The sequence below is a fragment of the Berghia stephanieae genome, chromosome 6 (genome assembly GCF_034508935.2).
Source record: "Berghia stephanieae isolate SIO BIC M18660-M18661 chromosome 6, UCSD_Bste_1.3, whole genome shotgun sequence".
In the NCBI taxonomy this organism is placed as follows: domain Eukaryota; kingdom Metazoa; phylum Mollusca; class Gastropoda; order Nudibranchia; family Aeolidiidae; genus Berghia; species Berghia stephanieae.
This window is the reverse complement of record NC_088365.1, coordinates 2,080,732-2,099,569: the sequence shown is the minus strand read 5'-3', so window position 1 is coordinate 2,099,569 and position 18,838 is coordinate 2,080,732. Positions and strand designations below refer to the sequence as shown.

Here is an 18,838-nt window from a genome sequence, read left to right as displayed (position 1 = left end):
TTAGTCAGACATAAATCAAACCACAAGAAATATTTTTGTTGTTACCCTATTAAATTTTGATTTTGAAACTCATTTCTTCCAGTTGGTTAGGAGAAGAAATAAATTTAACTCATGTTTCATGTTTTTTTTTTTAAAGTTAACTGATATGCGTGTAATACATAACAAAAATTAAAATAAAATAAAGTTGCCACAGTGTTATATTTCACTTGTTCCAAAGATAAAATTTAATTTCAATAAAATTCACTTGGTTTTTAAAAATAAAACTCATTATGGTCTCAGTTTTACTTATTGTGTTATTGTTTTTCTATTTCATGTGTGTTTTGTATACACATGTATATAATACTATCAAAATAGGTTAACGAAATCCTTGTCTGTTTATTGCTTGTTTATATACGTATTTGATTTAGTTGCTCATGTTTTCTCTATACATAGGATGGGGTGTAAAACCACCCCCTTGGATTAGAATAGGTGTAGTCTTATATTTTCTATTAGACAGGATGGGGTGTAAAACCACCCCATAGGATTGAAATAGGAATGTTCCATTTTTTTCTCTTTATTGTCATGGGGTGGTTTTACACCCCATCGGATATGAATAGGGTATCTGACATTTTATACCTATATAACTCAAAATATATTATACTGATATAAATGATACTTTGTGGTCACAATTGTCATATAACAATTAGCGATTACATAAAATTTCAACTTTCTAGCTCAAAAAATAAAAAAGTTATTGGTGAAAAACATAGGGCTGGGGTGTAAAACCACCCCATGGAGTGGAATAGGGTTAAATAATATAGTACTTTGTAAACTTGTGAGAACCTTTGCGTATGCTTAGATATGATTTTTTATGTGGTGTAAAAACAAAACAAAATAAAAGAAAGGAAAACTCAAAATGAAAAGAAAAATAGAAACAAAACGCTGTTGTAATAATTCATTTTAATTGCAGCATCAAATCATTTACAAATTACATAATTGGGTATCGTTAGGTACAATAGAACACATTTTTTTAAAAAATGTTTAATTAAAAAACTAGAGCTTTTATATAGTGCAATATCCACTAAATGTGCTCAAAGAGTTTTATAAAGGGTCTCTGACCAACAGCAACACGTAACATGTAGAATGAGACATGACACCTGTTAGGCATTATAACAATTTTTCCGACAGAGACAACGCTGTTGACTACCACTACCAGGTACTCATTTTACACCAGAGTACAGTGAGAGACCAGGACAAAACCAAGTATTCTCAATCCAAGACCTAGACAGAAAGCAACTAGGAAAAGGAAATATAGTGGGATAGAAGACACCGCAACAGTGACCTCCATGGAAGGTCAAAGACCCCACTTAGTCGCCCATTGGTATTTTATAAGGAAAAGAAATCAAACCATGACGTAACTATAGTACTCTAGTCGGCCATGAATCAAACCAATAAAATTGAAGACGTTTAAAACCTGCTAGTGCCACCCAGATTAAAAAAAAAAGAGTTAAACAATCTCTTTCAACATAATGAAATCAGCAGGGAAAAGCAAAACTTTTAAAACACTCAGTGCATTGTTCTATGAGACAAAGAAGACAAGTATTTTCCTCTTTAACTTTCTCCTTACCGGCCATTTTCCGGATTGTCCCCAAAACTTCACACCCAACCTATACAAAAATAGATTTATTTCACTCAAACACAAAAGCTGTTTCTAGTTCTTGCTATACATCTTTCTTTCTGCTAAACGTGCTCTTCAACACAGTGTTAATATACTTTAACTATAGCAAACATTTTGGTTCAAATATTATGATGTATAAAGAAATCAGAATGAGAAAAATGTTGGCTGCATCGTAACTAATGTGACGATTTTCCTATGGGTGGTAAGGACGGGGTTAACTTTAAGTCACTAAATAAATAACATAATTTTTTTAAAGCGATTTTTATTCCTGACTGATGGGACTTAGCAGGTATTGAAAGTCACCCACTCAAAAAAATAATATTGACAGACATATCCTAGGTAGGGCTGTTAACCTGAACACAAGAAAAAGTGTAAAAGTGCTTGTCAAACAGAGTAAGATTTGGAGAAAAAGTGTAAAATCTGAAAATCTGACCCTTCAGTCATCTCACTCTGTGCCGTTGAGTAACAATGGATATAAACAATTCTTAAATCAATTTTGTGTGAGTGAAAAATTCCAGGAACTTCAGGAAAACGTAAAAATAAAATCATGAAGCAATGAAAATAAACCCCTTAAATCTATCAACAAATTAATTGATAAGATATAATATATTGCAAGAAGCATGAAGAATGCAAATAAACCAATTGAGAAACAGGACTACAAAAACTATACAATAACATTTTCAGATTTGATCTGAGAGAAAAACCCTATATTTTAACAAAGGTGAAAAAAAGCATATAAATTTGCTTTTTTTTTTTTTTGGCAAAGAGTTCACAGCCCTGCCTTGGTAGTCACAGACGTAAAGACAAAAAGTATTTTCTCTGTCTATATGTCCTTACACATGTGAATAGAAAAAATGATAATTAATAATAATAATAATAAAATGGAATAGAAACTTCAATTAAAATTACGAAGACTGAAGGATAGGACGTTTTCTAATGCAAATGTTTCTGCTTGGAGATCCAAGAAAAAAAATAACAGTAATAAAATGGAATAGAAGCTTCAGTATAATTTACAAAGACAGATGATGTGGATGTTTTGGGTTTCTCCTTTGTCAACAAAATTATACGATGAATGACAAACTAAAGACAAATGTGAGATGAAGAATGGCATTGTTAGGGCTTAACAACACAATCTTCTCTAGTGTCTCATTCATCGTATTTTGTTAACAAAAGGGAAACCCAAACCAAAACGTCTACATCTGGATCATCTGTCTTTGTAAATTAGATTGAAGCCTCTGTTCTATTTTATCACTGTTATTTATTTATTCTATCTTGCAACATTTGCATTAAAAATAATAATAGACAAATAAACGAACAAAAACATTTTTAAAAAAATATGTACCTTCACGGATCTGGTATAATGTCCGAATGTCACATGCCAAAAACTGAATTTTAAGTTAAAATGACCAACATTGTAACATTTTGGGTTTATGTAACGCTTATGAAACTATATCTATTCTACTCAATACAAAAACATAAACTTGCCTACCCAAATTTTATCAAATACAGTGGAACCTCGACATAACAGTGATGGTGGGACCAGCCTAAAATTCGTTATAACAGAGTCCTGTTATTTCAAGGGGAAAGAACCCAAATGGCCTAAATTACCATTTTAAAAAGTATAATGTAGAGTAGTAAGTAGCCTATACATGCAAACACACACATTCACACACACACACACACACACACACACACACACACACAAACTCACGGAGCATTCATGAAATAGGCCTAACCTAGCTCTCGGTTGCCTTTAGCTGTAGGCTTTGCTTAGCGTAATATAGGCTATTACATTGTATTTGGATGACACACCACCAAACGTGTTCGGACAAATATAGTTGGTTGTTTATAAACAATAATGTGAATGAAATCAGCCTCTTTCTGATCATTGTTAATATTTTTATACCACCGAATGGGTGACTAGTAAGTTATCACACGAATTTCTCTATCATATTATAAACGTTTAAGTTTACACATAGTTTTCTGTGTTGGTTCTATTGATCAAGCAGTAGAACAGTAGGTATTTTACTTAGACATAACAGTAAAACCTGTTGTAATTTGTTGTGTTTACCAATCCCTGCCATTGTTTACATTATGACGACTGTCAGAGAGGCGTGGTCATCTAAGTGTCAATTATTATTAAGCTCTTGAAAGTCCTGCTATAGCTGGTAAATCTTACTAAAGACAAAGAGGGAGAGAAAAAAACAGGGATTTTAAAGACCCTGTTATAACGAAGAACCTGTTTTATCCTGACCTGTTATACTGAGGTCCCACTGTAACAGGATTGTGGTTTGTCTACGTTGGTCACAATGGTAGGGGAGTGGCTGAGATTTGATATAAGCTTTTAAAAAAAATGTCACCGTTAATGGCAAATGACAGTTGGAGTCAGCAGAAGCCCTTTATCTATTTTAACTCAAATTCTATAAGTTAAGCTTAAAATCCAGTTTTAAGCATCAGATTATCCCAAATCTGATGCCGTTTTAAGACAACTATCTCAAAGAAACAAATAAATAAATACAATGTAAAAAAAGGAAACTATTTGATGCGAGTCGAAAACAAGAAAAAGAGAAGAAACACAAACTAGCAACTATGTATGCAACAAAAGATGCTGTCCTCTTTTCACATGGGAGGGGGTGGAGGAGGTGGTGGTGGTGGTGGTGGTGGCGGCGGCGGCGGCGGCGGTGGTGGTGGTGGTGGGACTCCATCTGGAGGTGGTGGCGGTGGTGCTGATGTTGGTGCTGGTGATGAAGAAGATGCTGTCTGAGCATCTGCTGTATTGGTTCCTGTTTCAATAGAAAATGGGACAATAGAAAAAAAAAACATGGTAAGTTAAACTAGGTCTAAAAGATGAATATTTTTTATTTAAAATACAAAAACAAAATAAAATCAGTAAGACCAGTTAATAATTCAAGGCCTAAAGTTTGGAATTCCTTCCCGAAAACTGTAAAAGATGCACAAAACATCAACGTTTTTAACTTTAGAATTTTAATTCAGAAAAGTGAGTGGAGAAGGCACTTTTTGATAATAACAAGAAATGAAGTGAGTAGGAAAGTAGGTTGTTTGTGTTGAGAATATTGGCTATTAAGCTTAAATGCTGGCCAACTAACCTTGTGGTGTTTGTGTGTGTTGAACCCGTGACCTAAAGAAGTTGGATAGAGTGGCTCAAGATAGACATAGAGTTTGAAACCACTTTTTTTGGATTGGCAGATAGCTCAGACAGTAGAGTCACACTCTCCCCGGTCAGGTAGAGTTGTCATACACGAGTAAAGTCGTGGTTTTGAGCCCCATCGCCACCGCAAAATTTTTATTCTCTATTGTCTTCTGGCACTTTCCTACTCACTTCATTACTTGTTATTAACTTTAGAATGAAACATCATTATCTTATGATAAATGTATTGTATCATTTCTTTGTGTCCACTTAAAGTGTGGATATTATTCGAATATCGTTGTAAATATGATATTTCATGTCATGGTATTATTCCTAATATGAAGCACATCGAGCATGAAATAAATATGGTAATGTGCTATAGAAATACTGCATTAGGTGTTTCAGAAAAATTGTTCCCTCTTTGATAGTATAGTGTGTCATTCTAGTTTCATCACATTGCTGCAATGTTTACAGTCGTTTACTGCAATTATAATTTTTTATCATTTTAAATTTCAAGTAATTTCAACAATTATAAATGTTATTTAAGCAAGATCAAGCGATCAATAAGCATATTTTAATATCATAAAAAGTATATTGAAGGTGTATGACTCTAACAATGGTGAGTTAATTATTACATTCCCAGAATCTAAACGATCAAACAACGACAAAGAAGAAAACCAGGATCTGTCCCCAGACTTCACCACACGATGTCGGTGCTGGAGTTGTTAATGTACATGTAACATGTAGACTCTCCAATGATATGCAGCATCGGTAATGCCGATCTAAGCACCGTGCTAAAGATAACATGTGTTGCTGGTCAATGAAGCATGTAATTCTTATTTCTACCTAACACACACTCATTCACTTATTCTTTTGTTTATAAGCAATCATCACAGAAAATCTGAATTGATTGTTACGATAGAACAGAAATGAGATTCTGCACACGCCACTTCAATGAGTGGACATGAGGGGACATGAGTGATCTAAAATTCACGTTCGCAATACTCGACAATCCAATCGTTAACTCACCAATGTACGTGCGAGAGAGGTCACTTTGAGAAAACATTTTTTAAAAACCAGAGCGGCTTCTACAAGAAATTATCGTGTGTGTTAAAATTATATGACTATTCCAGACAATAACGGAATTGCAGCTAGTATCTGTTGGTCACAAAGTTAAGGGAGAGGTTGGGTTTTAGTAAAAAGCTAAAAAAAAAATGTCAACACATGGCACTGGTTAGAGTCAGACGTCCTTTATGTGCTTAGTAAGAGGAAAAAAGTTAAAAATGGGAAACACACACCAATAACATGCAATTAAAAAATGTATATATACTACTAATATATATATATATATATATATATATATATATATATATATCAGTGGTTCAACAATACTGTGTTTCATCTTGCCACAAAAGTCAAGAAACATTAAGCATGGTCAGTGATCAAACGGGTGACAGTGTTTGTATAAAATTCAGGTCCCTGCGAGATAATCTTGTGTAAAATACTTTAACCACTCCACTTGACTAAGGTGTGAATGATTGACTATATAGGCAGTGACGGATACTGTAGGAGTGTTGGTGTTCGTACAAAAAGGACACCTAATTTGTACGATATGAAATGGAAATAAAAATCCATATCAACTTCTGGGGGATTAAATAAAACATTGTGAAGCATTATCAGCATGGCAAACCCATGGAAGTGCTCCTTGCAAATGTTCAAATTTTTAAAAAATTTGTAGAAGATTTTCAAATCGCGAGCTAGTTGTTCGCAGACCATTAAGCAATGTGAATCTTTGGAAGAGAGAAATGAAATAGGAAACAAACACCAATAACAAAGATATTCCAAAAATACACATAATATATAATGTGTACAATAACTAATATAGTAATACTAAGCAGCTAGTGGCTTAGAGATTGTAAAATTTAATGAACAAAAATGAATAATATAGCAGGTATGAAAAAGAACAAAACATCGAACACAGAATGCTTTGGGCTCAAAACCCTTCTTCAGCCAAAAACAAAAACACCAAAAAAAAAAAACCAGTAATACATCGCTTAAAATTATGACATCCATCTGGATTTCAAGTGATGCATCAATGTTTTTTTTTAACAGTTTTTGTTAATAGCTAAAGAAGAATTTTGAACTCGAAACGCTGCATGTTTGATATTTTTGTACTTTTTCAAAATCTGTTATATATTCATTTTTGTTCATTGCTTATAACTGATGTACTATAATCATTATGAGAAAAAATAATACAAGCAAACAAAAAAACCCCAAAAAAGATACAAAATCTTCCATACAAGCAAGCGTAAATGAAAACAATTCCATGTGTGACCATTGTGACTAATTCTCTCAAAATGATGATAGTCGGAATTAATTTGATCTGAGATAGAACGAAATTTTAACCTTGTTATATAATTTGAGTAAAAATAAATGCTGCCACTGAGAAGACAAGAGTTTTGTTTCTTAAAATTAAAAGAAAATGACAAAAACTTATATTTCCCTATCCTCTAATCTCAATTTTCTTTCTTTTGTCACTCCTACTACTACTACTACTACTACTACTACTACTACTACTACTACTACTACTACTACTACTATTATTATAACAATAACAATAATAATAATAATAATAATAATAATAATAATAATAATAATAATAATAATAATAATAATAATAATAATAATAATAATAATAATAATAATAACAATGTACAAAAAAAAATGCATTTCAGCTGGGTTTTTTTTAATCCAAGCGTTTTAAAAGATTTTTTACCATTTCTTATATCCAATTATTGTTATGCGGTTATGTGGTCTAGTGATATGATATTCTTCAGATTGGAAGGACATGGGTTCGATTCCTGCTCTGAGTAGCACACAGTTGAATTCTTGGAAAAGGCTCTTTACTCATATTCTCTCACCATACTCAGGTGTAAAATGAGTAACTGGCCGTTAACAGCGATGTCAATGCCCCCCCCCCCCAAAAAAAATTTGTAATATTGCCTAACCAGCGTCTTATCTTGACCTACATGTTAGGTGTTGCTGTTATCCAAGAACCCCTTGTAAAGCACTTTGAGCACATTAAGTAGATATTGCGCTATATAAAAGATCAATATCAAAATATATACCAATCGAAATATTTATTAGTGAGAAGTTAGAACGCAATTCAACTACAGTGTTTGAATGTTAAAAAATAGGTTTGAAAAAAAAATTGATTTGAAAAGAATTTGGTTCCGCTGGGTTAATCAATAAAGAGACACGAGTTTACATAAACATGCATCCACGTATGTGACCCACAGTCTTAAAGCGGTCTGTATTATGTCAGGATGAACTAATCGTTGAAAATTGAATTTATAATCAGAAATAGTAATCTTTGGGTTAATTTCTCTTCAATATGGTGAAATTACACCATTGTAAACATGTCAAAGTTATTGTTTCTTATCATTATAACTCATTCAACCCAAACACCGACTACATCCGTTGTTTACCCCGGTTACTTTTACCCCATGTCTATTAACTACATTTTCTGAGACAAATTATAGGCATAGTATCAAAGCTAATTTTTTAATTTTTACATATTAATGGTAATTGAATAAAAATATTTATGTACATGCTCATTTTTAATATATTTTTTTCCAAATTTGAAAAGTAGCAAAAATCTCAAAGATTGAGTGAGTTAATTCCAAATTCCCTTTCCTGTGTTCAATTCATCTCGACATAATTAATACCGTTTTGATACAGTGGGTCCAATAGCTATAATAATGAGACCTGCCACATTGATGGAGTATTATGCAGTAATGAATTAGATAAAGAACATTGAATTTACATTCAAAATGATCAGAATAAGAAAATTTGATTAATATTCTTTATATTGAAGAAACAAAACACCCTCCTCAATGAAAGCTTTTATTTCAACTCAAATTTTATAAGGGGGTGAGGGTGTCGGGGGGGAGGGGGGGGGGGTTACAAGGAAGCCGAGTGATTAAGACAATGCATTGTGACCTGGGAAGTCCAGGATTTGAACCTTGAACCTTGTGTGCAGCGCTTTTATTTGTTTTGTTTTTTTCCTTGACCAGGATTATTAGCCCCCAAAGTTGCTCACTTTAGGTAACGTGTGATTTCCTGTTGACATCTGCCGTTTGTTTGATGGAATATCTAGACTCCTTCATGGAAAGCTTAGGCAACAATATATCACGATTCCACGCCGAAAAAAGGGCGTAATTCTAATCAATTAAGTTTCATAATACAAACTTAAAATTGAATTTTAAGCTTTAGGCTGAATTTATAACTTTGGGTTCACCCTGAAATAATACCATTGGGAGATGATAAGTCATAAATAAGTATTTTAGGTGTTACTTACCAATTTAGGGAGCTTTGAGAGAGAGGAGGAGGGAGGGAGGGGGGGAGGGGAGGATGAAAATCGAGCATTTTACATGGTGCGGTGGGCAATCCAAAATGAAAATGGCAGTGAACATGGCGAAAAATAAATTTTCAAAAATCATAAGACCAGCAAGTACCACTGTTCTCCTCTCATCCTTAGTTAACATTTCTATGCTTTAACCTATACCTATGCTCTAATCCCAGCTTGCTTCAACAACATTCATTGCCTACATACATAGTTGTCACACATCCAAATTTATAGCCCTAAACACACATATATATATATATATATATATATATATATATATATATATATATATATATATATATATATATATATATATATATATATATATATACAAGAATAAACCTTTAAATATAATATATGAAATCATGTAAAGGGTTATTTAGGCCCACTGACTTGAATACCTTGTTTATTTAAATTTAATCAGGAATTGATTATTTCTTTATCAAGCATTATTTTTAATCTGTCTACAGACGTAGCATTTTTCATTTCATACTTCTTACTGTTGAAAAGTCTTACAGTTCTGTTAATAAAAAAACAATTCCCCTTATGCTAGTTTTGTATATCTGTCAATAAAGACTTTAAACCGGTCTTTACTTTTAAAAATGTTAACTGTCTATTAATTGAATACATTAAAACTTTGGTAAAAGAATGTCTTAGAATACTATAAAGAATGATAAGTGTTATCTTAAAGTTATTGTCATCATTAAAATACAGTGGAATCTGCACAATGCGAACATTTTTAAAGTCAATATCTGCTTAAAATCAACACCTCTAGTTGATCCCAAATGTCCTGATCTTTAAAGTGTTCCAATGATAATGGATAAAGTCAACGTTGCTAAAAGTCAACCGATATTTCTGGTCTGGTAGTGTTGGATTTATCAGGATTCCACTGTAACCTTTCAACCTTTACAACCAGGTCATGTCAAAAAAAATTAACATTCAGGACAATCATAAATTGCCAACTACAGGGCAGAGTGTGAAAGTCTTTGCATAAATAACAGGCAAAAATGGAGCAGGGAAAGGGGAGGAAAGGCAAATGAAGTCAGGAACATAGGGATCACAGATGCAAGTAAGAGATGATCATAAAAGTTACTCTTATATGAATATATAAAGTACGGCTTGGTGGCCCAGTGGCATGAAGTTTCATATTGTCAAGCAATGTTATGCATGATCAGTGACTGGATGGGTGTCAGTAATCGTGGAAAATTCTGCTCCCAAAGTGCCCTTGGGTAAGGCATTTTACACACATTAACCCACTTGACACAGATGTGAATGAGTACCAGGATACAGGCAGTGACGGATATTGTATCACAAATTTACTTTCACATTTACTATAATACAATTTGCAAAGAGTCATAATATATAAATTGGCACCAATCTCTTCTACACAATTAAAAAAACAATTTATACATTTTATCCATTTCAAAATTCCGCTCCATTCTGCACATGTGCTTTGGTTAGTAACCAAATGCTTCTATTTGTTGAAATCAACATTGTTTTTGCCAATAGACTTGCCAAATACTTTTCTGCATGCATCTGGCTTTCAAGTTTTGTAATAACATTTTAACTGTTTTCATCATTAGATGAAGAAGGGTATTGAGCCTGAAACTTTTCATGTTTAGTATGTTGTTCTTTTTTTTTTTAATGTTATATTCATTATTGTACAAAACTATGAATCCCCCTCCTCTCTTTTTTTACATTAATACTTTTCTGCATGCATCTGGCTTTCAAGTTTTGTAATAACATTTTAACTGTTTTCATCATTAGATGAAGAAGGGTATTGAGCCTGAAACTTTTCATGTTTAGTATGTTGTTCTTCTTTTTTTTTTTTTTTTAAAACTGTTATATTCATTATTGTACTAAATGATGAATCCCCCTCCTCTCGTACCTACAACCAGATGGATGGTTATTGGGGGGACTTGCGGGATGTTATTCGTTGCCATTCATCACGGATATTGGCCTTCTCTATCAGCTCGTATAACATTAAACCCGTTTCTTCCTTGCTGTTGTCCTGCCACATATTTTGTTTCTTGTGGGGCTATGTGGTCTAGTGGTATAACGCTCGCTTTCAGATCAGAAGGTCCGGAGTGTGAGCCTCGCTCAGCGCATAGTTGAGTCCTTGGAAAAGGCTCTTTACTCATATTCTCTCACAGTACTCAGGTGTAAAATGAGTACCTGGTCGTTAACAGCATTGTCTCTGTTGGAGAAAAATTGTAATTGCCTAACACGCGTCATGTCTTGTTCTACATGTTGCTGTTGGTCAGGGACCCCTTGTAAAGTGCTTTGAGCACATTAAGTGGATATCGCGCTATATAAAAGCTCAAAGCTCAAGAACAAGCCACTTAAAATGAATATTCAAATGTGTGATCACATTTGTCTTTTGTGATTTATTAACCGTTTATTTTAGTTTTATTGGCAAAAGGGAAAACCTTCATCATTTATCTTTATTAATTAAACTGAAGGTTCTTTTCTACTTTTTCCATTGATTTTCACTTTTCGATCTTCAACCAGAACACTAAAGACTTGCTCTTTACAGGTCAGTCAATCAAGCATAATAATAATATAATAATTTGCTTAACCCTGTTGTTGTCATTGCTAATAAAACTCTTACTTTGGGTTGTGAAACAATTTCCAAGGCAACTAATTGTTAGTTTAAAGCATTGTAAATAAGTGCAATATTATTGAGGAACAAGGGGGATATTATCACATGGGGAAAATACTTTCAAGAAAAAGGGGGGAAAGTAAAGGCAAATAATCAAAATTCATGAAATAAATATATTTAATCAACTACATAATATATTCTTAAAAGGCCATATAATTAAAATTTCTCAGATTATTTGGCTTTTATAAACCATTTAAAGTGACCGAATGTCCTTTACAATAGCATTTGAAAGTCAGCGACGATAATACCATTTTGAAATGATGTGTCATATACGTCAAATACTAACGAAAGAGTGAAAATGGAAAGGCTTCGTATGGGAACAAAACAGACAATGGACGTTTCGGGTACAAACCCTTCGTCAGCACAACAATACACAAATAAACGTGGAAAACAAATAAAATATAATGAAAAATAACTTGTATCGTCTGTACTCAATGGTGGTTGCAGTATGAATGAAATGTTAGCGTGGCGTGGGTAGAGGATAGGGTGCCCCAGGGGGTGATCTAATTGATAAGCAAAGGTCAGCGTCAGGGAACAGAACTTTCCAGACTATAATGGAAGATAAAAGACATATTGGTAGTAGTAGTAGTAGTAGTAGTAGTAGTAGTAGTAGTAGTAGTAGTAGTAGTAGTAGTTGTAGTAGTAGTAGTTGTAGTAGTAGTAGTAGTAGTAGTAGTAGTAGTAGTAGTAGTAGTAGTAGTAGTAGTAGTAGTAGTAGAACGCTGTAGTGGAACAGTAAGGGGGGGGGGGGGGTTGGAGGGGGCGAGGTGAAAGGGTCACGGCGGAGGTGGGGGGGGGGGGGTGTTGTTGGATGAGCGAAGGTCGAATCTTCGCGAAGGAACGATGCGATAGTAAAGTGGAATACACCAATAAATAGATAGATGGATAGGCAGATAGATAGGTAGATGGTCAGAAAAGAGGGAGAGAAGGGAGAGAGAGAGAGAGAGAGAGAGAGAGAGAGAGAGAGAGAGAGAGAGAGAGAGAGAGAGAGAGAGAGAGAGAGAATTAATAAAAGAAAAAAAAAAGGAAAAATAAAAATTAAAAAAAAAAAAAATAAAAATAAAAAAAAAAAAATAAAAAAAAAAAATAAAAAAAAAAAAAAAGGGGGGCGGGGGTGGGGGGGGGGGTGGGGTTGGTTTGAGGCGGACCGGTAGAGAGGGGGAATCAGAGAGAGAGAGAGAGAGGGGGGGGAGGGAGAAAGAGGGAGGGGGGGGGACAAAGAAAGAAAGAAAGAAAGAACCTCTGAGGTGAACTTTTTGGACATCAAGGCTGTATTGACCAGCACGGGAGTACGGACCACTGTACACTACAAGGAAACGGACAGTCACAGCTACCTGCTCTATCGGTCATCCCATCCGGTGAAGTGCAAAGACTCCATCCCATTCAGTCAGATACTCCGCTTGCGGAGACTCTGTCTGGAAGATGATGAATTTGCGCTTCAACGTGATCGCATGCTCGATTTTTTTAGGGCACGGGAATATCCCGAAAGGGTTTTGCTTAAGGCTGTCCGGAAAGCCAGCCTCGTGTCGAGAGAAGCAGCAATGAGGCCTCGCAACGCCAGGAAGCAGGAGACACAGCGTCCCATTTTAGTCCTCACGCATCACCCCCATGCCGATCAAGTGAGGAACATCCTATTGCAGAACTATGGGATCCTCCAGGCGGGCGAAGACACCCACAGAGTTTTCTCAGAACCCCCGTTGGTAGCATATCGACGGGATCGTAACCTGAGGGATCTCCTGGTCAGAAGCCGCCTGGAACCCATACCTAGGGATGGACCTAAAGCCAGATCGTGTATGCGACCCCGATGCAAGACTTGTGGGCACCTGTGGGAGTATGACAGAGTCAGCTTTCCAGACAAGATTTGGGACATCAGGCGGCCGTTTACTTGCACTGACCGTAATCTAGTCTATGCGATTACGTGCTCCCTGTGTGGGATTGCTTACGTTGGTGAGACCGGAAAGAGGCTGGGTGACAGATTCGTGCAGCACTTGCGTGACATATCGAACTGTGCAGACACAGCAGTGGCCAGACACTTCAATCTGCCAGACCACTGCGATGTACAGTGTGTGCGTGTGTGTGTGCTCAGTTTTTTGCCATTCGGACACTTCCGCCCGTCGACGTAGGGAAACTCACCTGATCAAGTTGTTGGGAACGCTGACTCCACGCGGACTCAACACCAGGATTGACCACCACTAGATGTCAACGTCACCCATATTCATCACCACTGCTGCTCTCACTTCTGCCACTACAGCTACTGCTGCTGCTACTACTACTACTTCTACTACTTCTACTACTACTACTACTACTACTACTACTTCTACTACTACTACTACTACTTCTACTACTACTACTACTACTACTACTACTACTACTACTACTACTACTACTATTACTACTACTGCTACCACTACTACTACTACTACTACTACTGCTACTACTACTACTACTACTACTACTACTACTACTACTACTACTACTACTACTACTACTACTACTACTACTACTACTACCACTACTACTACTACGACTACTACTACTACTGTTCATACTACTAAAAGTACAACTCTACCTACCTACCTATCTATCTATCTATCTATCTATCTATCTATGTATCTAGCTAGCTAGCTAGCTAGCTATCTATCTACTGATTATCCACCGATTCATAGTCATCTACCTTCCTAGCTCTCTCTCATTGTGTCCAATCATCCACTTTTTCATCCATTAATACACATATAGACCCAGCTATCACTCGGCTGTTTACTCGCCCTCTCTCACCTCCCCTCCACCCTTTCTCTCTCTCTCTCTCTCTCTCTCTCTCTCTCTCTCTCTCTCTCTCTCTCTCTCTCTCTCTCTCTCTTCTTTCTTTCTTTCTTTCTTTTCTTTCTTTCTTTCTTTGTCCCCCCCCCTCCCTCTTTCTCCCTCCCCCCCTCTCTCTCTCTCTCTGATTCCCCTCTCTACCGGTCCGCCTCAAACCAACCCCACCCCCCCCCCCCCCCCCCCGCCCCCCTTTTTTTTTTTTTTTTATTTTTTTATTTTTTTTTTTTTTTTTATTTTTTATTTTTTTTTTTTTAATTTTTATTTTTCCTTTTTTTTTTCTTTTATTAATCTCTCTCTCTCTCTCTCTCTCTCTCTCTCTCTCTCTCTCCTCTCTCTCTCTCTCTCTCTCTCTCTCTCTCTCTCTTCTCTCCCCTCTTTTCTGACCATCTACCTATCTATCTGCCTATCCATCTATCTATTTATTGGTGTATTCCACTTTACTATCGCATCGTTCCTTCGCGAAGATTCGACCTTCGCTCATCCAACAACCCCCCCCCCCCCCACCTCCGCCGTGACCCTTTCACCTCGCCCCCTCCAACCCCCCCCCCCCCCCCCTTACTGTTCCACTACAGCGTTCTACTACTACTACTACTACTACTACTACTACTACTACTACTACTACTACTACTACTACTACAACTACTACTACTACAACTACTACTACTACTACTACTACTACTACTACTACTACTACTACTACTACTACTACTACTACTACTACTACTACTACCAATATGTCTTTTATCTTCCATTATAGTCTGGAAAGTTCTGTTCCCTGACGCTGACCTTTGCTTATCAATTAGATCACCCCCCTGGGGCACCCTATCCTCTACCCACGCCACGCTAACATTTCATTCATACTGCAACCACCATTGAGTACAGACGATACAAGTTATTTTTCATTATATTTTATTTGTTTTCCACGTTTATTTGTGTATTGTTGTGCTGACGAAGGGTTTGTACCCGAAACGTCCATTGTCTGTTTTGTTCCCATACGAAGCCTTTCCATTTTCACTCTTTCGTTAGTATTTTTCGATCACCGGCTTCAGGCAGCCCTTACTGTTTTCTACTTTTCCGTCATATACGTCACTATCCTATGGTTGTGAAATTAATGAAGGTAATCTCAAACTAAACTATTCACAATTTATTGAAAGTTTACGCAAAAATGAACCCCCCATTTTCCATTCAACTACATACCTGCTGCACTTCCACTAGCTGAGTTCGAATCTGTTTGGTTACTGCTCTCTGAAAGAAAGAAAGAAAAAAAACAAAAAACGGTTGTAGATTTTCTAAAATTTTCTTTCAATATCCTCCACTGGTTAAATGACATTATGATGTGAGTTCACTCATTAACTTGTAAATTTCATCTACTAAATGTTTGTTAAAAATTATATAGTAATCTGCTTTAACAAAGCAAGCGACAGCTATATAGACCATATTTGCTCAAGTATATAAAATACATTCTTCAGCTGCCTTCTTTTTTTTTTTTCTATTTCCTTCACATTTACATTCTTTTTTTTTTCAGCATTAGGCTATTTTATCTTTACCTTATAAATTTAATGTGATTTTTTTTTTTCACTTTTGGTTTTTGGGTTTTGTCTTGTTTTTAGGAGGATTTGGGGTTTGTTTGTTTGTGGGTTTTTTTTTTGTTTTTTTGTTGGTTTTTTTTTTTGGGGGGGGGGGGGGGGGGTGTTGAGTTTACTTTTTTTTTTCTACTTAAAAGACACAAATGTTATCATTTTCATTGCAACACTTTCAATGAGTTTGAAAATAGAATAAAATTTGTGATTTAAAACAGTGTGCAACAGATTGGAATAGAATAATAGAATAACTCACCCTTCTCTTTATTCTCCGAGTTCTCTTTCTCCTCTGCTGCTGTCAAATCAGCCCTGAAGAATATCCTGGCACTGCTCAGGGAGTAGAATAGCAACTCGTACTCCTACGAAATAAAGAAAAGTCGTTATCTTAACTCACTCAATCCTGGAGATAATATTTGCTCCTTTTCAAAATGGGTAAAAATGTATTAAAAATGAGCATGTGCATAGATAGTTTTATTCAACTACCATTAACATGCAAAAACTAAAATCATTAACTTTGATACTACGCCTATAATTTGTCTCATAAAAATGTAATAAATAGGCATGGAGTAAAAGTAACCCCGGTAAACTATGGATATAGTCGGTGTTAGAGTTAATGAAGATAAAGATCTGAAAAAGGTGTGTACGAAACGGTGCCAGACAAAGAAGAAAGAAAAATACAAGAAAAAAAAAAATTCCAAAAATAATCAGGCTGCCTGTATTGGGGGAGGCTGATTTTTTGGGATGTTTTTTTTTTCTTTTCTTGTACTTTTCTTTCTCCTTTGTCTGGCTCTGTTTCAAACACACCTTTTCAGAATTTTATCTTCGTCCGTTACCTGCTCCACAATTTATCTTAATGAAGGCAATGAGTAATTCGTAAACTTCAGCTTATGACGTAATTAGAGAAGGGTTCGTTTCTGGGGTCATATTTTTTGTTTTTGTTTTTGAATTTTTAAAAATAATTTTTTCCTTCTTTCTTCTTCTTCTTCTTTTTTTTTTTTTACATTTTTTCTTTCGACAATATGGCAGATCCCCTCTCGACTCCCAGATCATCTTACTGAAAATATTTTAAAAGATGATAAAAATTGATGAATTAACATTCCTGACATCTCCAACATTCATGTGACCCATCAACTTAATCTGATATTACTTGATGAAAAAAAATGTTTAAATCCCAGATTAAAGTGTTAAAATAATCAGAAATATAAAATTAAAGTCTTTTTAAGTATAAAAAAACAAACAACCCCCCCCCCCCCAAAAAAAAAACAAAAAAAAACAAAACAAAACAACAAAAAAACAACAAAAAAACAAAACCAAAGAAACAAAACAAAACAAACAAAAAAAAATCATTCTACTCGATGAAGGCATATTTATTTTAACACAAACTTTATCCCTTAATGGTTAACTGCCATACTCTGGACAGACACGTATTTTAAAAATTGGCCAGATAACTCGTCCTTCAAATATCGATCATTTTAAAACTGTCAAACCTGGGCCTCACCCGATCGATTTAAATGACCCCTCATCTTGGCAAAAACTCTTAAACCTGGGACCTCCAGGTTTGAGAGATTTTTCCAAGATGAGAGTCATTTCTGGCCAAATTTTTTAATATTGTGCATTTCCAGAGTACAGCAATGAACTGGTGAATTCAATATCGAATTTTAAATATGAGGTTCACCCGACTTAACTCACTCAATCCTAGAGATTTTTGCTACTTTTCGAAATTGAAAAAAAACAACGTATTAATAAATGAGCACGTACATAGATAGTTTTATTCAACTATCATTAACATGCAAAAACTAAAACATTAGCTTTGATACTACGCCTATAATTTGTCTCATAAATATGAAATAAATAGGCATGGAGTAAAAGTAACCAGGGTAAACTACGGATATAGTCGGTGTTAGGGTTAAGTGAGTTAACACTATTTTGAGATGATTGGTCCCCAATCAATATATCAGTACTTACCATCAAGTATTGGTCAAGACGTTTGAGCGTGAGTGACACAGTCTGTTGCAGTTTTTCATCTGATCTTCCTGATCCAGGTTTGGTGACCTGCTCCTGTGATATAACGAAAACATGGAAACACGAATTATGGAAAAACATGGAACAGTCTGAAATTTAAAACTAAACAATGCTTAAGATATTTAAAAATTTAAAAAGGCTAGGGCTATTAGTCAGTACTGACCAATGGGCGCCAGTGCCTGTTCGTCAGTACTGATCAACATGCGCTGCCACCTATTGATCAGAACTGACTAACAGGTCAGGAACTCATTTTACACCTGATTACTAGCCATTTAAAAATTGAGCTTTATATAGCGCAACATCCACTAAATGAGCTCAAAGCGTTTTACAAGGGGTCCTGGTCAACAGCAACATTTAACATGTAGGACGGGGCATGCCGCCTGTTAAGCGATATTACAATTTTTCGGACAAAGACACCGCTGTTAACGGCCAGGTACTCATTTTACCCCTGAGTACGGTGAGAGAATGTGAGTAAAGAGAATTTTCCAAGGACTCAACTATGCTTCGAGCGAGGCTCAAACCCAGGACCTTCCAGTCCGAAAGC

At 35.4% G+C, this 18,838-nt stretch overlaps 1 protein-coding gene across 1 annotated transcript in view; it reads right to left on the bottom strand.

Annotated features, from left to right (window-relative positions):
* Positions 1-922: 922 nt before the first annotated feature.
* Positions 923-18,838, bottom strand: part of LOC144975957 (WASH complex subunit 4-like) — a 104,756-nt gene continuing 86,840 nt past the window's right edge. The window contains 4 exon segments of the mRNA XM_078920194.1: positions 923-4,440; positions 15,890-15,937; positions 16,529-16,631; positions 18,238-18,330. Coding sequence (XP_078776320.1) covers positions 4,277-4,440; positions 15,890-15,937; positions 16,529-16,631; positions 18,238-18,330 — 408 coding nt within the window. The 3' untranslated portion in view covers positions 923-4,276.